Source organism: Symphodus melops (genome assembly GCF_947650265.1).
Source record: "Symphodus melops genome assembly, chromosome: 13".
Taxonomy (NCBI): domain Eukaryota; kingdom Metazoa; phylum Chordata; class Actinopteri; order Labriformes; family Labridae; genus Symphodus; species Symphodus melops.
In genome coordinates this window covers 4,072,037-4,095,103 of record NC_136703.1, presented here as the reverse complement: position 1 = coordinate 4,095,103, position 23,067 = coordinate 4,072,037, and the positions used below count along the sequence as shown (strand labels likewise).

Here is a 23,067-nt window from a genome sequence, read left to right as displayed (position 1 = left end):
GGTTCCTGGCCTTGACACTCCCATTGTCTTAACTGCTTCAGCTGAATATTTTCTCTAACCACACAAGTGTCTTTGTAACTTTGTGTCTCTGAGACTTACACACAGACTCACACCTTGAATCACACACACATCACATACCTCATTCAGACACAAACAGGGAGCAATAGGAAGTAAGAGTCTGTAGAAAGAGGAAGACCTGCCGTGAGTGCTGGGGGCTTTAATCAGGCTTTGACAGGAGGAGGTGAAGCATCCCGTCTAATTGACTGTAGAAAGAGTCTCTGCATTCAGTGCTGCCTCTTCGGCCTCCAACGCAGCATTGATCTGAAGGAGAACACTCGCTGTCTCTTATTGTGTCTTTCTTCATCCATCTGTCTTCTGTTCCTCTCGCTTCATTTCCTTTCACCCTCTTTCATCCACTGCGCCTCCTCCTATCCTCCTTTTACATTACTAATCACTCCATCCCTCGCTCTCCTTTGCTGTTGTTCCTCCATTCTTGCTAATCAACATATTCCACCGTGCGGGATCTGAGCCAAGCCTTTAAGACAGATGGATGATGATGAATGGTGAGGCAAACCAGATCTCTCTCTCTCTGTCTTTCTGTCTTGTTGTTTCCCTCTCTCTTTCTTCCTATCTTTCTCATGGTCTTCGTTTTGTTTTCTTTGATACACTTTTGAAGCTAATGAGAACGTGCCTCTGGGAGGCACATGATGTGCTTCCAAACGATCAGGGCCAGCAGCTACTTCCTCGGCCATCGAACATCAATAGAACAAAGCCAGTTGGACACAAACAGAGCTGAGATTTAAAAAGATAGAAAAGATGTTTCACTCAGAAGTCGGTTAAGAACCCTCTTGCAGAAAACCAATGAGGGGCAGTCGCCAACTTGTTAGAGCTTCCACCCCTCAAGTCTTCTTTTCTCCCTTATGATAATGATCTGATTCTGCTTGTATCTCTATCGGATTCCAGGGTTGTAGGGATACAGATCTGTGAGCAGAGTGACATGAAGCTTTCGACTTTGAAGAAACAAAGATGAGTCCTTTTAGGATTCCCCCTTGGACCAAAGATGGACTCCCCTTGGTCTCAATTATACCGTCCTCTTCTTGGCACTACAGCATTTCCTCTCTATCTTTCTCAGCATGGCATCCCGAGGTCTCTTGTAGCACCGCGGGACAGTACTGTCCTTCACCTTTTGATCCAGGCCGGATCAAGCACCAGCTGCTCTTTGATGATAGCAGAGATAGTGGTAGTGCTAAGCATCCCAGGGCATCAGATCCCCCTCGGTTTATCATTGGAAAACCCTAAAATCCTGTAGCAGCAGGCCTGCAGTTATGCTGTTGACAGCTCCTTGCAGGAGGCACCGTGAATAATGGCCGTCTCGCTGTGGTGACGCAAGATGTGGTTGTACACTTTCCTGCCTGTAATGCCTCCAGGAGTGTTGGAGGAGCTGCTCTAGTGGGGTAAACGCTGTGATGGAGGTGCTGAAGAGATACAGTTTGTGATTTTTAATGATCGATGGATGTTTGATCCATCCCATGAAAGCCCTCAGAGTTAAAGTTCAGGCAAATGCAGCAGTTCTGAAAAATATCTGTAATGCGTAGAAATGAGCACTTCGATGCACATGCACTCATTTTATATTCTGAAATGTGTTTGGGTGCAATGGATTAAATTTTAGTGAGGAAAATGGAGAGGTTCTAAAAATGCCTGAAACTCGCAGTTCTCATTTTTTATTTATGAAGCAGTTTGCGTGGTTCGAAGAACGGCAGTGTTTGTTGGCTGGTTGGTCAACCTGGCAGACCAGTATAGAAAATGTTTACATCTAGTTGTGCGGCCCAAAGGATTTATTTTACTGCCTATCATGTCTACAAGTCTGTTCTTTGAGTGCTACGACAGTGTTAGATGGTTAGGTGGAAATCACTGCTGAGATGGTCAGAAAAAAAGATCAACCAACGACAGTCCTAGAAGTATAACTGACTGGATTGCAATGTTGTTCAGTTCAGTAATCTAAAGTGGCAACCTGTGGTGTTGAAACCCCCAATTCAAAAGTGTGTGAAACTGCAGCTCCTTCATTATTTAGTTTAAATGATCATCTACGCACAATAATGTAAATCCTGTAAAGACAATTAATTAATCACGTTAACTTCATCATCCTTTTGCACTACTCACCACTGCACAATTACCTTATTTAGTCTTGTACATATTAGTCTCTAAATGCTTGTATATATATTTTTTACTTAATTGTAAATATTTAATGTGTACATTGAAGAGCACAGTCTGACGAAGTTGAACTCCTTGTTTTTTAAACATACCTGGCCAATAAAACTGATTCTGATTCTTCAGTGTCCACTTAAGGGCTGCTGCAAATGCCAAAGTATCCCTAGCATTGAAATATCTATGTTTACAGATGTAAACATTTTGACAGTCTTTTGTTGAATTTGGTTTCAGGTTACGAGAGGATGATTGGCATTAATTGGTTGTATGAACTGTGAGATAGAGATTGTGTGTTTGACCTGTAACCACATCAAACCACACAATCAATGTTGGTGAAAGCTTTGCTTTCACTCTTGCACAATCACAATTCACCCTCAGTTTGTTTTATAGAATACAAATACAGCCCTGCTTGATAAAGGATAAAGAGTTTAATTACTCCAATTGTGAGGATACATTTTCTCTTGATTGTTTTTGATTAATTTAATTACCATTTCAGCACTGCGTTGAAGAGTAAATAATCAGAGCGGACTTCTTCATCTGCGAACCCACATTAGCCAAGGAGGGTGTAAAAATGTGTGTATGAAACAGCGTCATTTCTTTGACTATTAAGGCTCCAGCTACATGGGTTTTTTTTCGGTAAAAGGTGTCCAGCCAAGTTTATTTATAAAACCAATTACCACATCTCAGTGGGCCTTACTGCAGCAGTTCTGAACTAAAAGGAAAACAAAACACTTAATAAACTGAAATGTAGCACTTTTTGGCATTTCTGTTTGTAATAAAACTAACTTTGTGAATCCAGTTTGCTTAAACAACTTCTGTGGACTGTTGCACTTTGGTTATATAACTTCTTTTGGCTCAAATCTTCCTTCAGTTCCTACCTTACAAAGGAAGTACATTAAATCTTAGAGCATTACCAGGAGTGATATTTCATACACCTATATCACCTTCAATACCGTCGAAAACTAATCATCAGTCATCCAAATTACAAAATATTAAACCCTCTTGACAAATTGAGGAAAAGATTAGAATGAGCAGTTCGACCGTCTAACACAACACACGAGGAGATTTATGATGATTATCATCATCTACTCAGACCTTTTCATCACCTCAGGTGCTTACCTTCTCAAGCCCTGACTAATACAGCTCTAGACGGTGATATAAAACGATTACGGCTGATATGGACATTTACGGTGCCCACACTCATACACAGAAGAGACACAGATACCTGAAGGTCAAGTGAAACGGGTGGGGGGGAGGGGCAGTCAATTTCAAAGGACCTTTTGTCGAGTCCTTATTGAAATTCATCAATAAAAATGGGCCGCCCTGAGCCTTTTCAGAAATAAAATTGTCATGCTAATTCATTTTGATTGCCACATTGGAATGGCTAAACAAAATGAATGGTGGGGGCCAGATGCACCCACCGAAGCGTAACTCTGGATATTTCATAGTGAATTACCCCTGATCGACTCGCCCAGTGGATCCTGGTGCAAATTCTGATCAAATACCCATAAGTGTGGAATTCCAATCACCGCTTTGCTAACTCATTGATTTGCATGCCAAAGACGCACACATTATAAACCCAATTGAAAAGCGGCACTGCTGACTAGAACCATTTTTTTCTCTTGATAGTAAATGAAAATAATAGTCAGCCATTTGTGAACCAAACGATAAATATGCCTCCTTATCTTTTGCAGAGACTCACAAACACTTGCAGGGAGTAAATGTTTCATTATGTTTTTATGGGCAGACAGTTGGGCCTGGACGTGATTTCACACATCAACACACCAAAGTAGCTTAATTACTTCATTGTGTTTGGTTGAAGAAAACCAGCAAGTGACCCAAGTTCAGAGCAAAGAAAAACTAAAGTACGAGAGCTCCTGAAGATTAAACACCGCAGACAGTAATATGCAGGAAGTCAAGCCTTCTGTGTTGCATGAGAGACAGGACTCTTGTGGACGAAGAGAGGATACTTTCCAATGCGCCATCTGGACATGTCCCCCCCCCCCCCCCCGGGTACACTGAGCAAGACATGCTTGATCTGTCTGCTTCTCTTCCTCTTCTGCTCCCTCTCTCTCTTTCTCCTCTCCATCCATAATCCACCCGCTCTATGTATGTATGTATGTCTGCATATGTGTATGTGTGCACGTGTGCATGTGTGTGTATGTATTTTTGTGTGTGCATGCGTGTGTATGTATTTTTGTGTTTGCATGTGTGTGTATGTATATATAGTATGTGTGTATCTATTAAAAAATAACTATTATCCCACACCTACTGTACTTCACTTCACTTGTGACAGCAGCTTTAGAGTCTCAGTTAAGAAAAAAAATCTAAAACTGAATACAAACTTAGGATAACAAAATGTCACAGGAGCATGCAAAAGTGTACAAATGTGTTGACGTTCAAATTGTTCATGTATAATAACAAATAAGTTGAATTAACATAATACATGAAGAAAACATCCATGCATATTCTGCAACAGGATACACTACCTGTGATTATACGTCAGAGATAACATGTTAAAAGTCAGGTCATGATATCCCTTTACGCTTTACTCAAGTACCTTCAAAGTTGTGTTTTTTTTGTAGGACTCATGCAAATGTTTAGACGTCCAATATGTAAGATGTGTACTGAATTATAACATACCCTAACTACTGTATATCATTAAACATGAAAGAAACCTGTTAAGTTGAAGAGCTGGCTTCTCTAAAAATAATGCTGCAAGACAGACGGTTTTAAGGCTTTGTACATGTTGAAGGTTTTGTATTTGTTTTTATATTTAAAGCACTTTGTAAACAGTTGTTTTTAAAAGTGCTATATAAATAAAGTTAATATTATTATTATATTATTAAGGCGCCCCCACACGGTTGTTTTGGAAGCCGGATATCATGGGAAACCCAACTGGTGTCGCAGCGATGGAAGCGGGCACGTGCGCTGGTTCAGAGGTAACTAATTCTATCCGAATAAAAAAGCCTCTGAGTTTTTCTTAAGAGCTCCATGAACAGAATCGGGGTAAAACCAGGATAATATTGCAGACGGTTTTGAAAAAAGGGAGGAGTGTTAGAGCGTAGACAGGTTTCTTGACTGATGCAGAGCTGGATGAAGCTTCAGCATCTGCGACATGGGAGCCTGAGTGTGCATGAACTCTAGGGAGTAAAGGGAGGGGGGGAAACAGCTCTCTGAAATGTTTTGGATTTGGACTGCAGCACCAATTTTTAAATGATATTTGTCAGAGTTACATTTTGCTCCTTTAACTTCATCAGCAGCTGATTTGGTTTTAGCTGTCCGGTTTAAGGTGTTTTTTCCTCCTCGTTTGTTTTGTTAGTTTGTCCATTTGAGGTAGACATCTTTAACTTGTAATGTCAGATTTATTTAATTTACAATTACAGTCACTGTCACTAATGACCTTTTCTAGCCCCTGAGGGAAATGTCAAACTCTTTAATAGTTTATGCTCCTACAAGTCAGGTCAACTACCTGAACAGAGTGGCAAAAAACTGAAGCAGCGGTCTGTCATCATTTAAAATGGATGAAATGAGAATATTTGCACGACATTCTTTTCCACGTTTAGTGCAGAATATTTACCCTTGTAAACGGTTGTGAAGTAGTTGCATTGACTGTGAAATTCATGGCATTCCTGGGGAATAAACACACGTTGAATAAAGTTATATTCCTACGCAATACCACCCTTGATAAAATGATCATTGAAAAAAACATTAAACATCAGACAATTCTGTCATCATTGAACATGACAACACTCCTTTTAGCAAGTTGTGTGCAGCTCATAGTTGATTTGGAGTGCAGCTGTCAAAAGACCATGAATTGCTTAATGGAACTGATAGGCCTGAAGGCATACGATTCAGAGGGATGGACCATTTGAAGCCAGTTCTATATCTTATACAACTCTAAAAAATAAAAAAATAATTTTTTTTTTTTTTTTTGCAACTTTGATAAAACATGCATTTTTGCTTAAATTTTTCAACCCTGCACAAACTTATGTCTGCTCCTTTTCACTTGCGAGAATCCAATTTCCTTAAGTAAACTGCAGCATGATTAAATTTGTTACATTTTCAAACAATGGCATCAAGAGGAACCATGAGCTAGTAATGGAAAAGTGAAGTCAGGCATTGAGAGAGTGAATCTTTCAATAGAACATGGAGACTGTGGCATGCAGCTTCTCTGGTGTTTCTTCACCCCTGACAGCACTGTTAGCGTAGCCAGAGGGAAGGTCTGCGCCCAGGGCAAGAAAAACACCTCCTGCAAAAACAACCCAAACCAGAAAAGAAGCGTAGTTCCGTACTGATAAATGAGTAAAACCCCTGGATGAATTACTCTGTCACTAAAGATGCAACTTTTTCCCTGGAACTTTCTGCAGTCTCCGCCTGTTTGGCGTGTTTGTTGAGATGTGAGGTGTGTAGCTCCTCTGTTGTTCTGCCTATGTAATTTTTCTGTCAGTTTTCAAACTTTCCAAAATTGATTGTTGTCTATTTCTGCATCTGTCTGCTTTCTGTCTCCACATCTTATGCACCTGTTTTGTGAGCTGAATATCAATTCTATTTCATTTAAATTGCAATTGTTTTGGCAGTGTGTAGTATATTTAAATCTCATCTATTCTAATGCAAATTACTTTAACTTTCATTTTAACTTTGCCTAAATGACAGAGGATTGATTTCTTTATTTTCTGGTAAAGCATCTTAATTCATGTTAAACATGTTTTGCAATCTTCAGGATATGCTATTGAGAAAACTAGACACTCATGTTATTAGAATTATCTATGTGGTTGCATGTTTGTGCCATAGAGACAGAAAACAGCACAATGTATGAGTCCAATGCAAGGACATTAACGATATCAGGGACACTGTAATGTGAATGCAGCCTTGGACTCAGCAGTCTTATCCATCACTTTACAAGTCATTTCTCTATCACACTCTCTTTGTCTCCCCCTCTCACCCTTTCCCAGTCACCCTCTGGTGTGTCTGTCTCTCTGTGTGTCGTTCAGTCAGAGGGATTGGAGGCCCTCTGGGTATTGATTGGGCTCGGCTTAATGCTGTCAGACTGATGGGAGACATGTGATTCACAGACGAGATCTTGGCCCTTGTACACTCAGCCTCCAACCAATCACACACCCAAATACACACACGCACGTACGCACACACACACACAAACACACACACACACACACACACACACACACACACACATACATGCACTACGACAGTATGTGGGCAGAGAATACACATAAATGAGCACACATTAGATTATGCACTGTTGCACAAAGGCAAATGCATGCACACACACACACACACACACACACACACGCTTAAACGGATATCAAACACTTGCACGACTCTGCACACTTGCACACACACACACACACACACGCACGCACACACACACACACACACACACACACACACACACACACACACACACACACACACACACACACACACACACACACACACACACACACACACACACACACACCCTTGGGAGTCCCTCCTGACACCCTCAATCTGTCACAGCTAAATCCCAAAGGACCTCGTCTTGGAGTCAGGAGGGCTGGGACAGTACACTGAGCTCAGCAGAGTTTGAGCTAATCAAGACTGGCAATGACAGACTGCCTGCAATGACGGACACTTTTTTCCACGTTTACATATTTCACAGTTGAGGATATCTGGTTACTTTGGTTGCAGGCATGGAAAGGGGAGTTTGTACTGGTGGGAGAATATGGATCGTGCTTAATCACCCGTTGTGGGACTGTGGGCGCAAGTATGAATGGATAGACAGCTCCAGGTTATTCAGATGTATTTACTGACTATAATTACATGAACAATAACCATCTTTATTATGATTAACTGCATTCTTTCTGGGTCAAAGAACATGCAGGAGCAGATTTTCATAGCAGGTCAACGCTGTAAGCTACAAATAGTCTTGAACGGAGAACACAAAAAGGTACGTAATATTGCTAATCAAGTCTAAAGAAGAGAAGAATGGGGACCAATCATGGTTATTCAAAGAGGCAGTCATACATGTGATCTTTGTTTCTCAAAAGACCCAAGAGATTCTTTCATTATAAAACACCATGGCATTAAGAGTACTTCAATGGACATGCACATGGATTATATATGGCTCTCAATTTAAAGCATATTTTTCTTACTGAAGACATAAATCTGATTATCAGCAGGTCAAAAAGTAAGAACTGTACTTTTTTAAATATTCTAACATGGGGGAGAGGGGGCATTTGTAGAGCACTGTTTGCATTGCACATTAATGTATTTTTAGCACCAAGTTGGTATATGTTTAGACTGAATAAACATTTTTTTAAAAACTGCAGTCTTTCACAAAGCAGGAACATTTAATTTGTTTAACAGCTTAGCTCATTAATGTGATTTTGACGTTTTTGGGACAACAATGAGATTCATGAAACACTCCAATAACCTAGATCTGGCCATGCAAAAATCATTTGTTTGTATGTACAGGACTAATTGTTATTTTTTTGTCTTTTATCGAGATTTGTTGACACAATAGAATATATAACCCTGCACCTCTTCACCAAATTATGCAAAAACACAATCAGTGTCCTGCAGCTTCAGGGCTGTTCATTTCCCTATTCAGTTGTGTTTCATTTCATTAAAAGCAATATGACTAAAGGCCGTACTCGAGTAGTGTACTGTGATTCGGATGAGGTCTTATCAGGCCTTGCACTTGACTTGGAGTCTGCTACGTCTCTCATTTATCTCTGTAATAAAATGAACATTTGTCCTTCCCCTAACATGAGTACTCTGTGTCCTCTGTGACATCTGGATGTTCTCTTTGTGTGGCTACAAGAGACGAGGAGCTGCTGTCGAGTCCAAAGGCAATAATCGTTCAAATAAGCAGTTGTGTCCTCAGCAGTAGGCCTGTTAATGGTCTGCGTGCAGGGCAGGGGATCAGTTAGACAGATGTGGCAGGAAGAAATCGTGTGATGAATTGACCCCAGTGTTAAATGGTGCCGTTCAACCTTTTAAAATTCAATAAACAAGTCAAGTCGGCCTGCATATAGATCCATACCCTTATCACAGAGAATTTCCTGCTGCATAAATGGGTCAATGGTAAAATAGGACCCCTGACTTATCTTATCAGGGTGGTCAAAGGGCAGCCTGTCACATGAAGGAACAACTTATCATGACTTTTAGCAGCGCCAATAACACTTTACGTTGAAATAGACTTACATTAATATGGATGCCTTTTACAGTCTTCAAAAGCAAGCAAGGATCAAGCCAACCACCAAATCACCAATTTCTATAGTGACTATAGGTGTCTGAAAGCGCAGGTGTCGTGTGAAATGATGAGTGTTGCAGAAACGGCCACAGCAAAGTTTTAAAGAGAGACATACATTTGACTTGGTATGATAAGGTGCATCAGACTTCCCAGTTTGTCAGTGGTCGTCCTGTTTCACACAGACAAAAACACATTTGTTCGAGAGATTTTTCCAACAATCAAGGCAACACTTGTAATGTTCTACTTTTTATAATGCACTTCTACAAACATTTATCATATTCTGAACTCATTGTGTCTACATAAGACGATAGAAAAAAAACAACAACATAAAATCCACCATGCATCAGGAATGAAACATTGATTTGTCTGTATGTGTGTCAATCCATCAATGTGTTGTTGTCAAGGCCATTGCTTGCTATGAATCATAGCCTGTCAGTATGCTAATGGTTGGCTGTCAAGATGAAAAGAAAGTTGGTCTTTTCCAAATAGGTCACGAAAGGCTTACTCCTCTCTTTGTAAAGAGAATTGCAATGGAAAAGCTGTGAATATTAAGTATAGTCCATGGCATTGAAAGGTGCTCAGGGTAGGTGTGCAAAGTGCTAAAGTAATTGTCAGTAACCGGGTTACAAAAAAAAATTCCAATGCATAATTGATGCTTACATGATTTGTGAAAGACAGAATGGTCCATTCAGAGTCCTGCTTTTGGGATTTTAAAGTATGGTCAACCTGAATATTCCTGATAAAATGAGGATGCGCCACATTTTTTCTGATTCTCTTACCACACATAATTCCAGCTTTTAATGCTCTTATTTAACCCCAGAACACTAACGCTTAAATTAGTAACACCATCACTAATTGATTTTTACACGATATAATATCCCAAATAAAAAGTACTTGTCATCAACATATATCAAAATATGATAATACATGATAAATTGCAGGCCGACTTGATAATACATGATAATACATGATAAATAATACATGATTATTATAAAGTGTAAATTATTATTAAAATTGAGTGGTGTTCTTTTATTTTCCAAGTGCGACATGTCCAACATGAAAATAAGTATCATGGGGGGACCCTATAAAAATGCTCAAAAATTATAGAAAAATTAGAAAAAAAATAAAAATAAAATAAAAATAATGAAACTGTGATCTTTGATCCACCCTTTCCTGGGACATGTGAGACTTCCCTGGTGAAGGCACAGTCTCCTTGACACATGAACAGCTGCAGGAGCGAGAAACTATTTCGGTTGAAAATCACGCAAACACGTGCCTGTAGGAAGAGTATGTTTTGGAGAAGGTGAACACTCATGCCTTCAAAGACGACAAAGACAATTCTGAAGCTACTCAGGGACCCATGACACTCAGACACACGCAACATAATTAAAATCATGAGAATACATTTGCTTGGGTGAAAATCACCCGGCGATAGTGTTCTAGGGTTAAGAAATATTAGGACAACTACGTCTGAATAATACACACTATTATCTATGCACAATCTAACTTTCAGCAAGGTTCTTCAGCAAACATGTGAATGACTCCCATAACTTTTCCAATACCTTCCATATTTCACCTGACTGTCGCGCTTGAGTAAGAAAATGATGACTCCATTGGTTAAATTTGGCTCCGGCCCGTCTCTCCTTGACTCACTAAATGAGCCGAGTGAAGGATGTTGTGCTCTTCTGCATAAACGCTTGCAGCAAAATAGAGTTTATTAAGACCCATAAAAAACAACATTAAAATTCACAACCAAGGGAGCGTCGCCTGACCCCTGGAGAATGATAAATTAGCTTGTGTTGCTCTAGCAAAACGACCATTTTATACCTTCATCTTCCCCCCTGGAGCCGTCTCCCTTTCATTGTGGAAGCACTGCAAAGGGACCCGGACTGGAAAGCTTTGGCAGAAGGGAAACATTATCCAGATGATGCTGATACCGCTCTGCCAGCTCCCCTTCTCATAGGAATGCACCGAGTGGTGTGAATGACGTTTAATTTAGCTGCATGTCTGCTTTTCGCAGTCATCGGTGTCAAGCAGATATGGGATGATTCTACACTTTACATATGCTAACTTCAGCTAAGCAGGTCAGGATCTGACATCAAAGTGTCTGTTGTGATAATAGAGAGGAAAGGGCAACGAAAATAAGTCAAACATCTCTACAGAAATCTCTAAGCTGCTTAGGGATCAGTCGATTGATACCTTTGATTGTATTCTTTTCACTTGCCAACTGTCTTCTGCAGCCAGTGCTGCTCTGCTTTTCTGGGACGGGTTGTAATTGTTGAGTGCTGCCGCCTCCTCATAGTTAGTTTGAAGGATGGTTCAACAGATTTCATGAGACAGCAGCACTTTCACTTCCCACAGGCTGGACATGCAGCTGTCTGGGCAGCATTTTAGAAGAGTAGAAAGAAAGAATTTGTTGTTAACTTTTCAAAAAGGAAGTTCAGATTCTCTCCAGCTGAGGCCATGTACTGTCTTCATGTCTGAAGCTGCTGCCCTGTAAGTGCCTACCTTTAATGACGATCCGCTTGCTAACCAAAGTCCCTTGCGTGTCATCACCAGCAACTCATTAGCACTATGCTAAGCTAATGGATCAGTAAATGGATTTTTATGTGGGCATAAATGCTAATTTGCAACACTGCGGTGCTGTTCAACAACGCAGTGTTTAGCAAGTCAGCCGGAGCCTCAGGGGTGTGTTTGTGTCTCATTAGGCTCGGCCGGGGATCTATTGAGGATGTGGAGAGCTCCGTAGCAAAACTGGGATGCAATGTTGAAGGCTTACAGTGCTGAAACATTTGTCCTTCCTGCACCTGAAGGTTTTATTGAAGATGTGGAAGATATCACACAAGTGTGGACACAATTACTTTTTGAAAACAGCCTGAAAGACCAAAACAAATCAACTGCAGGTGTTATTGCGTTGGTTTGTTATATCAGGGATTGATACTGACACAAGTCTAGCTACTTTATAAAACTCTAGACATTACAGTAATGGACTCAAAAATTAATTTCTCTTTGAGGAACATTTACTTTTTGCACATCTGATCACTTCTCTAATATAATAAAAAAAAACCTCTTGCAGTATTGCTGTGAACATTATCATATTTTCTGCTTCAGTCCTCCGATCATTATCTGTATTGTGAGGTGATTCTTGTTCAAATGTCTTGTGCAGTCCCTGTGTGCTGTATGTCTGATACTGATATGCATAAGCACATCATTTATAATTCAAAACAAGCCATATATAAGGTCATATGGTATTATGAGAAATATCACAGTGTCATAACTGTTCATTGAAATCCCCCTATTTGCATTGGCGACATAAGATCTAAAGAACATTAGAGAGAACTGAGCGGGGTAACAGCTTTTTATATCAGATAGTGTTGTGTATCATAGATGGCAGGGAGCATGATACCACCCTCATACCATTTGTTGGTCCTGACAGCAGCCCACGTTCAACACCCTTAGACAGCGAGACAGACATTGGAAATGGAGGCAGGCAGCAGCAGGTCCTCATTGAAAGAACATCTCGAGCTGAGTGGGCGTTGAGTGGGAATACTGGCACGGCAGCAAACACAGAGGCCAGTTTCTACAGCCAACTGGAGCACATGCATAATATTCTTGATGATACTGTATGCTACGGTGTTACATTTTCACCTTTTTATTTTTTAAAGCTAATATCACCTTCAGTTATCCTGAAAAGAGAGGAAATGATTTTAATGTCAGTTATGGAAACCATGGTAATTTCTTTAATATATTGCCGTCTTACTTCCTGATGGTTTAATGAAAGGTTATTACGGAGAGAACTGTGAATCACTGTGGAGACGAATACAGAGACAAAGTGATACTGGTTGTCAGATTTCATTAACTACTATTGATTTTATCAGCAGTTGTTTTTAAAGACTGAAAAAGCCTCATAAAGATGCACTATTCTCTGTGTTCATGTCCAAAGTCTTTGAACCTTTAGAGCAGCTTTTCATAATTTACAGAAAAAAAGAACCCCCTTATTTACCTGATAAAGGTGTCCTGAAAGCCCTTTAAGGTGCCCTCTCCATGTGCCAACTTTCTTCTGATTGGTCAGCTCTTAGGAAGCCTTCTGAGAGAGGGGAAACTCTTCTTCAGGCAGAATGCTGCAGGGCTGTCAGGGGAGAGCTGCTCTCCAGTGCTGGGACAAGACAGCATGTAAAAGGTTTCTAACAGCTTACGTGAAGGCTTGAAGCCGTGTTGTTAAAATCTTATCGGAGAACTGTCGCATGATTTTAAGAACAAGCCTTTTTTTTTTTTGTATTTCCATGCTGTCTTTCGTAAAAAAAAAAAAAATAAAAAAAAAAAAACCATTGCAATTGATTAGATTTGAATCAATAAATGTTAAACTTTATTGTTTATTTGAGTTTCAGAATAGTGTGGCAGTGTAAGAGGAAATATATGTGATGCACATGAAATTATGATTAATAATAATGCAAGTTATATACTGATAACTTCACTTTTTATTTCTTAAAGCTCCTGCGGCTTTGTGTATGAGCTCCCCCCTGTGGACAAGGTTGTACCTTCTCTATCTTTATTTAATGGAACTTTACATTGTAAAAAACAACCGAAAACTCATTCTGCTTTCAGTCACATACAGTTTATCACTCACCAGGCATCTTTCCGTGGAAAAGTCTGCTGTTAATCTCCTCGTCTTGAACCAGCACCAGCTGTACTTCTGGGGATTAAAAAATTGATATAGAAACAAGTTGGTCTACCTGACAGTATATTTTGTCTGTGGAGCTGAAGAAGATGCAACAGTATTAAAGTCAGTCTGTTTCATAACCAGCTAAAACTCCATATAGGAGCTTTAATCAACATTTCTAAAGTAATGTGCTGCTTATAGGATACATGAGCAGTGGTTTACATGATACAACAGAAGATTCAAGGTCTTCCTAGAAAGAGTTACAGAGTTTCATTTTAGTCTTCAAGCGCAAATGTTCTCTTTTTTTTTTTGTCCCAGTTGTACCGTTGCTGTGTCATGCTTGGGGAAATAATTGGCCTTTACTGTAGTTTTGAGGTTTTCCACCAAAGCCTCTTTCAAAACAAGGACAGTTTGGAATAAAAGTTTAATTATTTATAAAAAAGACATTTGAGGACCACAAAAGGCATTTATAGTCCTGACAATTTAAGGACACAGCCCGGGGTCTTAGTTGCTCTCTTCTCCACGGTGCACCACACACTCAGCCGCTCACAGCAGTGAACTTGCCAAACTTATTTAGATGATATGTGACGGCACCTTCCATCACATTTTGACAGTTTGTTGACCAATTTACAGTAAGAGGACAAGGTCAAGATATTCATCTTTCCTGTTCTTAGTGAGATTTGACCTGCAGTGTAAGATCTGTTTTAGCAGCAGTTCCTGCTCTGACAGCGACTCAAACCAAACCGAGTTTATTTATGGTGAGTGCAAACCAAAGGAGCCATAAATAAAAGTAGCATGAACTCAGAGATATGGTATCAGCTGGAAATTGGTATTTTCTCACTACACAGACTGCTGTTGACCTGGAAAACAGTCACACACACACTCACAGCGAATACACACTCCACAGCTCCGGGGAGCGGACGCTCTCTTTATATCCTCAAATGCATACATTAAGATGGAGATGTACAGGAGTTTTCAGTACAAAGAAATGAAAAAGAAACAGGATGAAGACACATTAACAGGAACACCTGCACACTAAATGTAGACCATAGCAACCAGCAAGCAACAAACAATTCCTCTGTGAAAATGATTCCTTTGATGCTGCATTAGAGAGACGAGGATTCATCACTACCTTGTGTTCTTGTTTTCCACATATCTTACTGGTGTTCTTGTTATTGTGTCCACATCTCGTACTTCTCTCAGAAGAATACCACTTGTGCCCCTCCTTTACTTCATCTTCTCTTGGAATGAGACACACGGAACATAAAATACATTAATTGAATATATATATATCTATATACATGTACACTATTTCAAACATATCAAGCATCTGAAATCAGTAAATAGCACTTCCAGCTGGCCAAAACATTTCATATCAAAATAGAGTCAATTTAGACAAGTATTCTGAATACATTTAATCACACATGAGTTATTATAATTACAGAATTGATCTTATGTGACGTACTGTAGATCTGTCCCCAGTTTCAATAATATTTCACCCCCCGATATAAATATCTCTATGTACTAAAGAAAAGACGCGAAAGAGAAGAGAAGGCAAACCCAGGATTCATCCGTTAAGGTTTTAAATGAGAGCCAACATCTGTAAAATCACAAATGCTTCTTTTGCCAGATGGTGAGCTCTGGTCTCGGCGTGTCCCAAAACTATACAAGAGTATGAATAATGCATTGGACATGACTTATTTCACAGTGTATCTCAGGATGTGCACACGCTCCCACACACAGGCACACAAGCATACAAACACGTCCCCACACATGGACAGATGCAAACATGCGCTCACACACTTATACACAGGCACACTAGCGTAAACATACACCCCCACGAAGTATAGATCATTTAAATGAACCAGGGTCCACATCTGCTCAAAGCTCCTGGTGGTGTGTACAGGATGTGTGAGGTTCATTGACAAAAACTACTCTTCTAGTCTATGTTGGCACCACATACAAAACATAAGTTATAAGCTAAGTCGCCCAAAAAATGTCCATATTTCCCCTTTTTGATCCTTAATTCATTCAGGAAAGACAGTCACGTTCTCTGTCGCCTCTTCGTTAGCATTCAAAAGACTTTCATGCATTTTCACAATGTCCTTCCTCGGTGTGCGTCTGTGTGTATGCAAAGATCTTGGAGGCCTTGTAAAGTTTCACTCAGCCGAATGAGAAAAAGGTGGGAAAGGCTAGAATCCAATGGACAGCATGGCCTTGCTCAACCTCAGTCAAGTCACGAATCTTAAGCAGCGGGCTGTCATTAAAGAAACCTGGCTGGAATAAAACCCTGGAAGGCTTCATAGCGGGGGGTAGTAAAGAAGATGAAGGGGCTGACTTTTGAAAGACCTTTTGACAAGTCTAAATCAAGCCACGAAGGTAAAAATCTTCAAGGAGACGACCCTTGCAGACCTAACGTTAAAGAACATGGACAAAAAAAAGGTTACGGACTTGAGTGATTATTCCACTGCCCTGGTTATGACTGTTCCTCAGAGAGATTTTCTGTCTATGATGTGTCTGTGAATTTGGCTGCGGTGAAGATTCGATGCCGATGGTGTACCATGCTGCTCACTTGAGACTTCTCAGAGTTCTTAGAAGTGTCTGCGGAGAGTCTTTCGCTGTAGTGATTGGAAAAGCTCTGGGGTTGTTTTTTATTTTTTTTTTATTTTACTGAAGGTCAAGGCTGCTGTAAAGTTCTGGGAGCCTCGTTGTTGTTGTATGGACACAATTTTCTGTAGTAGTGATGGGCCTCAGTTTCTTTTGTAGCGCTGATGTCAATGAACCTGCAGAGGAATGGAAGAAAAAAGAACACAGTAAGTAAACACCCCAGACAATATTTTTCATCTAACTGCACTGATTATTAAAATAAACACAAGCACTAAATGTTCGTCTTGGTTGTGATGTTGTGTTAAGAGTTCAGAAAGAGCATTTTAAGTTCAGATAAAGTACCGTAGCCAAAACAACAAAGCTCAGACTTTTGCTCTCCTTGGTTGTTTTTTTTAACACAACAAAACATTGACAACCTGTCAAAAACAACAGACACACAACCAAACATGAAAACAACAACAAAAGCAAAGCAGTGAAATAAAAAACAAGTTCCTGCAATGCAACTTCATGCAGAAAAATTCCCCAGAAACCCAACAAAACCTTATCAAACATTTTAATAAAAATAAGTAAGCTCCCATTATTAGGTGTCCGATTTGTGTTGCTGTGGTATCGAAACAGGTGTAGATAATCAAGTTATAGATACTCAACCATGGAGGAAATAAAGCTGTTCTATTAATTCTGGTATATTAAAGGTATTGTACATAGAATTGCAACCTAAAGTTTCATTCAAAATATGTAACTCAAATTAAAAATGGAGTACTGGGGGGAGAGAGAATCACTCTCTCTGCCTGGAAGTTTTCTTCATGTGATGCAAAAAGCGTCATATTGCATCACATGAAGAAAACCAGGCAAAGAAAAACATATTTTTCTCGTCTCAGGGCAAAATGAGGGCTGGACTCACAACCATTCAACACTACTACCATGTTTCTAATGATACACAGCTTCATGTAAATGGTTGAAGTATCCCTTTAAGTATTGTTAGTATTTGTTCCTGAAGCCTCCTGATGTGGCTGTATTGTCTACATGTGGAGGTGTCTCCAGGATTTGGTCTAATCTTCGTTGTGTTCTCTGTATTTGCTTTGAATGATTTCTTAATATGTAACTGCTTACTTTAACTGCAGTGCTTTTAAGGTAACATTAAGGTAACTAATGCACAGACTAGGTGAAGAGGGCTCCTTAGGAGAAGAGGCATAATTGTATAAATGACCTTCATTATGACTTCTAAAGCATAAATATATGATTTAGCCAGTAGTGAAAAAGCTTTTCAATGTTTGTACCTCATTAAAGAAGACCGGATTTAGTAAATTTGAATTGCACCTTTTCAACAGGAGCACCTGTGTTGTCATATCACTGTCGAATCCAAATAGCACCTCCTCATTTGTTTGTTTTTTCAGTAAAAAATGAAACACTTTCATGAACCCATGAACACAAAATAACTCTGTTTTAATCTGTTCTGGATACAGTTCTCTTTTCCCCTCACAGTGCCGGGCCTGAAAATTAAAAAAAGCTCAACACGCAGAGTAATATTTAGACCAGCACCCCCTCCGTGTATTTTCAATTTTCATCCGTGTCAGCTCCCGCAAAACACTTTACATTCAGCATGTGAGCTAATTAGGGATTAAATGAGAGCCCCAAATTAATGTCTTGTCATTCTACGCTGCTGCAATATTGGATATATAAAAAAAGAGAAATAGGCAACAGGCTTTCTTTTCAGCACATTTCATCACTTGTGTAATTAACTTTATGTAATAAATGATGGAACTAATGAGAAATGTCATGAGGGGGCTTCACTGTGAGAAGGTGGTGAGCATCCCGTCGGGCTCACGGTAAAAGACAAAATAGCTCTTTAAATCCAGCAGTTTTAAAACACCGTTTAGTCCTGAGGTTCTTTGTTATGATAAAGGTCAAAATAATGATGATCTTTTCCTAAGCTGATGTTTAAAATCAGACTTTTTAACAAAGTCGTTTCTTCTTTGACGGCTATCCTCATGTGCTGTTTCGTAACATTTCCCGCTTTGAACACACAACTGACGGACGCTGTAAAGGAACAGGCTCGCATGTGAAGGTGATAATTTATTCTTTTCCACGTGGAATACATTTCATCTCCAGTGAAATTCTGCAGTTAATGACTTCATTTAGCCAGTCATGTGATCACAAAACCCATTTGAATGATAATAGAACTCTGCCATGAATATGTTATATGGATAAATCCATAAATGTTAATACATAAATGATCCAGGTTGACAGTGGACAAATGTGACACCCAGGACCACCCATATAAATCATTTAGACACTTAAATATGACTCTGCAATTCCACAAAGAATTGCACAAATTCCCAGGGCATGCAAATAAATATTTATGACGCCCCCAATTCCCCTTTTCTCTCTGTCCTCGGTAATTGCGCGTGATTCATTTTGTTTTCTCGGTGGAAGAGGGAAAATCAATCTCAGAATATTGGCTTGGAGACATAGAGCATGCAGACTCCAAATGCTTGTGGTTGTGCAGGTTGTGAAAAGCTTCGTAGAAACTCAGCCAATGTTGTACGGTGAATTCAGTTTGATCTTTAGAAAAAAACCCAAAACAACTTGTTTTAGGAGAACAAAAGTGTTTGAGGAAGTAAAGTTAACCTGCAACAAAGCCGTGATAACCTCCTCCTGGTCGTGGTTTACCGGCAACTTTTTGCAAAGTGAATGTTGATGAGGACTGTGAGGCGAATATTTCTGGAATCTGTGTGGCCCACCTGATTTTTATAAAGTCATTTTCTCTTTTTGTTTTTGTCAAGAACATTCCCCAGTTCACATCCGTTGTCTACCTCCGTCCTAAAAAGAAACATGGGCACTGGAAGTAGCATCGCTCTTTGATGTAACAACAATGGCGCGCTCTAGTTCCACAGCCTTTTGCATTTCAAACTTCCAATAACCCCTTTGATTCCCCCTCCTTTTTTCTACCTCAGATACTTCAAAGTGACTGCAATCTGAGAAATGGGGAATTCCATTGTGTCTTCTCCAAGACCTGGAAAATCTTTATTTAAGCTCTGCAGTGAGCAGGACTGGAAATTGCATGATGAATAGATCCTAATGACTGATTCATTCCAGGTCTCAGCTACACTGAACCTTATAGGGGGATTCTGGTATTTTCTTGAAACCTGAGTTCTTATACAGTGCTGGGTCTTTATGACTTGTAGGTTCATACATTTTTTAAAGATTTCAGCCTGCAGCAACAGTAGCAGAAATGACTGATGTAATGCTTTGGGGAAACCGTGTCCACTGAAAGTAAGACACAAAGAAGTGTCCCTTCTTGCCTCTGACTCAGGATTAAGCTTTCATTTCATTTTAAACAGACAAAATATTACATCAATCTTTTCAAGCAACCAAACTCTATTTATAAAAACTATAAGTTTGCCAACCAGAGCACAGGAGGTGTTGGTCTACTTTGTCTTCTTACACCGTGTCCTGGCAGCATGCGAGCGTTATATACTGTATCGCGTCACATTGCGGATGATCGAACGCTGGTTGTCCACACTGCATTTGTTTAATATATAATTCTTTGCTCTGTGAATAACAGTTTCCCCTTGCAAACAATATGACATCTAGTGCTTTTGTATTAAAGCTGGAAATGCTGAAGTGTGGTGCTTTGTATTGAGGAGCTGTAGACTCAAATCATTCTCAGAGGTTCGTCTATTATCGGTTTGCGGTGAGCTGAAAGAAGTTTTTCTCCGATGTTGTTGGCACAAGTCAAAGCTCGACATTTCAATCACGGATGTGGATATTAGTTATGCACCCTTGTCTCCACTTTGTAAGACAAGCTAACAAGCTCTGTTGAGTGTGAAAAGCGAGTGTCAGTGCCGTGTAGAGCGTTCGTCTACGCATGCGACAGAGAAAAATAGAAAAGGGCGCCGTGATGCACACCGCGCTGCTTTGTGCTGCGTCGCTTGCAGGCAGTTTCAGCCTGATTTGTTGCACAGAAACTCTCTCATGGGCTGTTAGAAAAGGACTTGAGTGTCACACGGTTATTGAGTCCCAACACTATACAAAAACTACCTGATGGAGTCAGGAGTAGAACAGCACCTCCTGTGTTTCAAGAGGTAAGATTACAGTTTTTGTCGATGGTGTCTTTGAAGGGAGCCAGGGAAACTATGTTTTAAAGTCAAACATTCAAAGAAAGATCTGTCCTTCTTAGGATGCTCTCTGTTGTCCGGCGTTTAGAACACATCTGAATGTGTTAGGTGTGTTTGCCCTCAAGGAGTTTAGGCAGATGGCTGTCCAACATTAGTTTGGTTTAGCTCGAGGTTTCTGCCTGTTAAGATTTGAAATGCACGCGTTCCTCTTTAATAAAACGTTGAACAGAGGCATGGCTTGGTGAATGACGACAGCAGACTCCAACCTCAGTACAAGTCAAAAAAAGATACATAATAAAAAACATACATACTTGCTGTTTCTTCTGTATCCTACGACGGCTCCTTGGGCAAAGGCTGAAAAAGAAAAGTAGAAGGTCAGCATGGCAGGAACAGAGGGCCAGCCTTCACTAACGGTTTATTCAACTTTCTCTCTGCGTATTGGCCTTGGACGCAGAGCAGCATATGTCCATTTAAAAGCACAGATGGCATGTCTTCCAATTATATCTTAGGTGGGACGATAGAAGCTGAAGGTTATTTTGTTCTCTCCCAGTTTTTATGACCTCTGAGGACCGCTTCTCTTCTGGACCAGAAAATACGAGCGAGTAATGGGCACCTCATCATCCATGTTAACGACTGAGAGACCTTTCCTTTTTTCCATCAGTGGCATCGCACAGATAGAACAGTTTATTACACTAGCTGTAGGGCAGAGTGATAAACAGTGTTACATTTTGTTTCTCTGTGAATAACAACTTCTTGTCTTTTGCATTCATCTATTGAAGAACACATGAAAACACGTTGTTTTCCCCCTTGACCAGGGGAAGAGAACAGCTCCCTTGCCTTCTTAATATTGGTGAATGAGCCACTTTTGTGTAGATAATGACTCGGGTAATCATAATCAGGAAGCTAATGGTCTGTTTAGCCAATCAGAGCAGCCAAAGCGAGACGCCTGTCTGGGCAAGGCATTGGCATTCCCAGCAGCCACTGCTCCCTTTTAGCTGTGCCAGGCTATCTGCAGCAGAGGCAAACTTGGTATTCCTCGGCCCACTGGCCTGTCGTCCCGCGATCTGTCCGTCCGACGTTGGACCGGCCCCCAACGTTGTTGAAGAAATTCAGTCCTCTGAAGAGGCGCTGATCTATCACACCTCTCCAGCAGCATGTCATCTAAATGCTAAGTACTTCCACTGCATCTTTAAATCAAAACAAGAAAAGAAATGAGCACAGGGGCGAGCGCTTGGGAGGGATAAAAGCTTATAAGGGCACAATAGAATGTGCCTTAGCTTTTTGATTACATTCATTTTCAAGAGAGAGGAAATGTGAGAGAGAAGACACGCTGAGAGGAATGTGCATAAGGGGCCCAGAGACCTTGTTATACCTGCAATTGTACAAGAAAAAAGAAAAAAGACTAGTTATTGATACACCCGCCCTGTAGGTTCCCTCTGAGAAAATAGTATGTTGTTTGATTTCTCTCCAAAAACTACCATGAACGGTCCTAAGCTTCTCCCCACAACAGGACCCCCCTCCTCTCTCCTCCTCTCCCCTGTCTCAGTCGGACTCTTTACGATCGATCGGAGGGGTTCTTGAAGTCAGAGGCGATTGCTGAGGCTGCAGAAGCAGCCGGCACTATTAACTGCTCTTACTAATTAAAAGGGTAACAAGGTGAGTTTGGCCCCCTGGGAGGCACTGTGCAAGAAACAGAGCGGCCTGTTTGCTCGCCATGCACACCGGTAAACACTGCTCACCACCTATGGTGTTTACAAGAACGGATTCCAAGGACAACGCCGACAAATTCATCTCCCGCTGGCACAAGGGAGGAGGCAGATCCATGGATAAAGAGGGATAGAGAGAGAGAGAAATCAGGGCTTGGCTAATTGCTTGTGTTGCGGTAAAATTGAAACATTTGGACCTCGTCTGTAAGCTCGGGGTGCCCTCGTTTCATCCTCACTTGTAAACACTGAGTGCTGCGCATGAATGATAAAGTTTCACAGTTCAAATGAGGTGTGCAGCATGAATCTTTGAGTGCGTGCCAGTGGAGATTGGCAGAAAATATTAAGGGATTCAATTAACTCTGTCCCTTATCATCAACACAACATATTTCAGGATCAAAGAGCTTTTAAGATACAGTATTCCTCGCATTACACAAAATAAAATCCCCAGCCAAAGCGGCGTTACAATTCCTAGAAACCTGCGTAGCCGAGAGGCAGAGCCACTGCAGGTACAGC

General features: G+C 40.4%; 2 protein-coding genes across 2 annotated transcripts in view; one reads left to right on the top strand and one right to left on the bottom strand.

Moving 5' to 3' along the window:
• LOC306834543 (uncharacterized protein) overlaps positions 1 to 23,067 on the top strand; it is a 164,371-nt gene that overhangs the window by 30,490 nt on the left and 110,814 nt on the right. The gene's annotated exons all lie outside the window — the stretch shown is intronic.
• tafa5l (TAFA chemokine like family member 5, like) overlaps positions 15,019 to 23,067 on the bottom strand; it is a 57,937-nt gene continuing 49,888 nt past the window's right edge. The window contains exons 4-5 of the mRNA XM_079359412.1: positions 21,160 to 21,202; positions 15,019 to 16,906 (exon numbers count right to left, since the gene is read on the bottom strand). Of these exons, the coding sequence (XP_079215538.1) occupies positions 21,179 to 21,202 (24 nt within the window). The 3' untranslated portion in view covers positions 15,019 to 16,906; positions 21,160 to 21,178. The remainder of the gene's footprint in view (positions 16,907 to 21,159; positions 21,203 to 23,067) is intronic.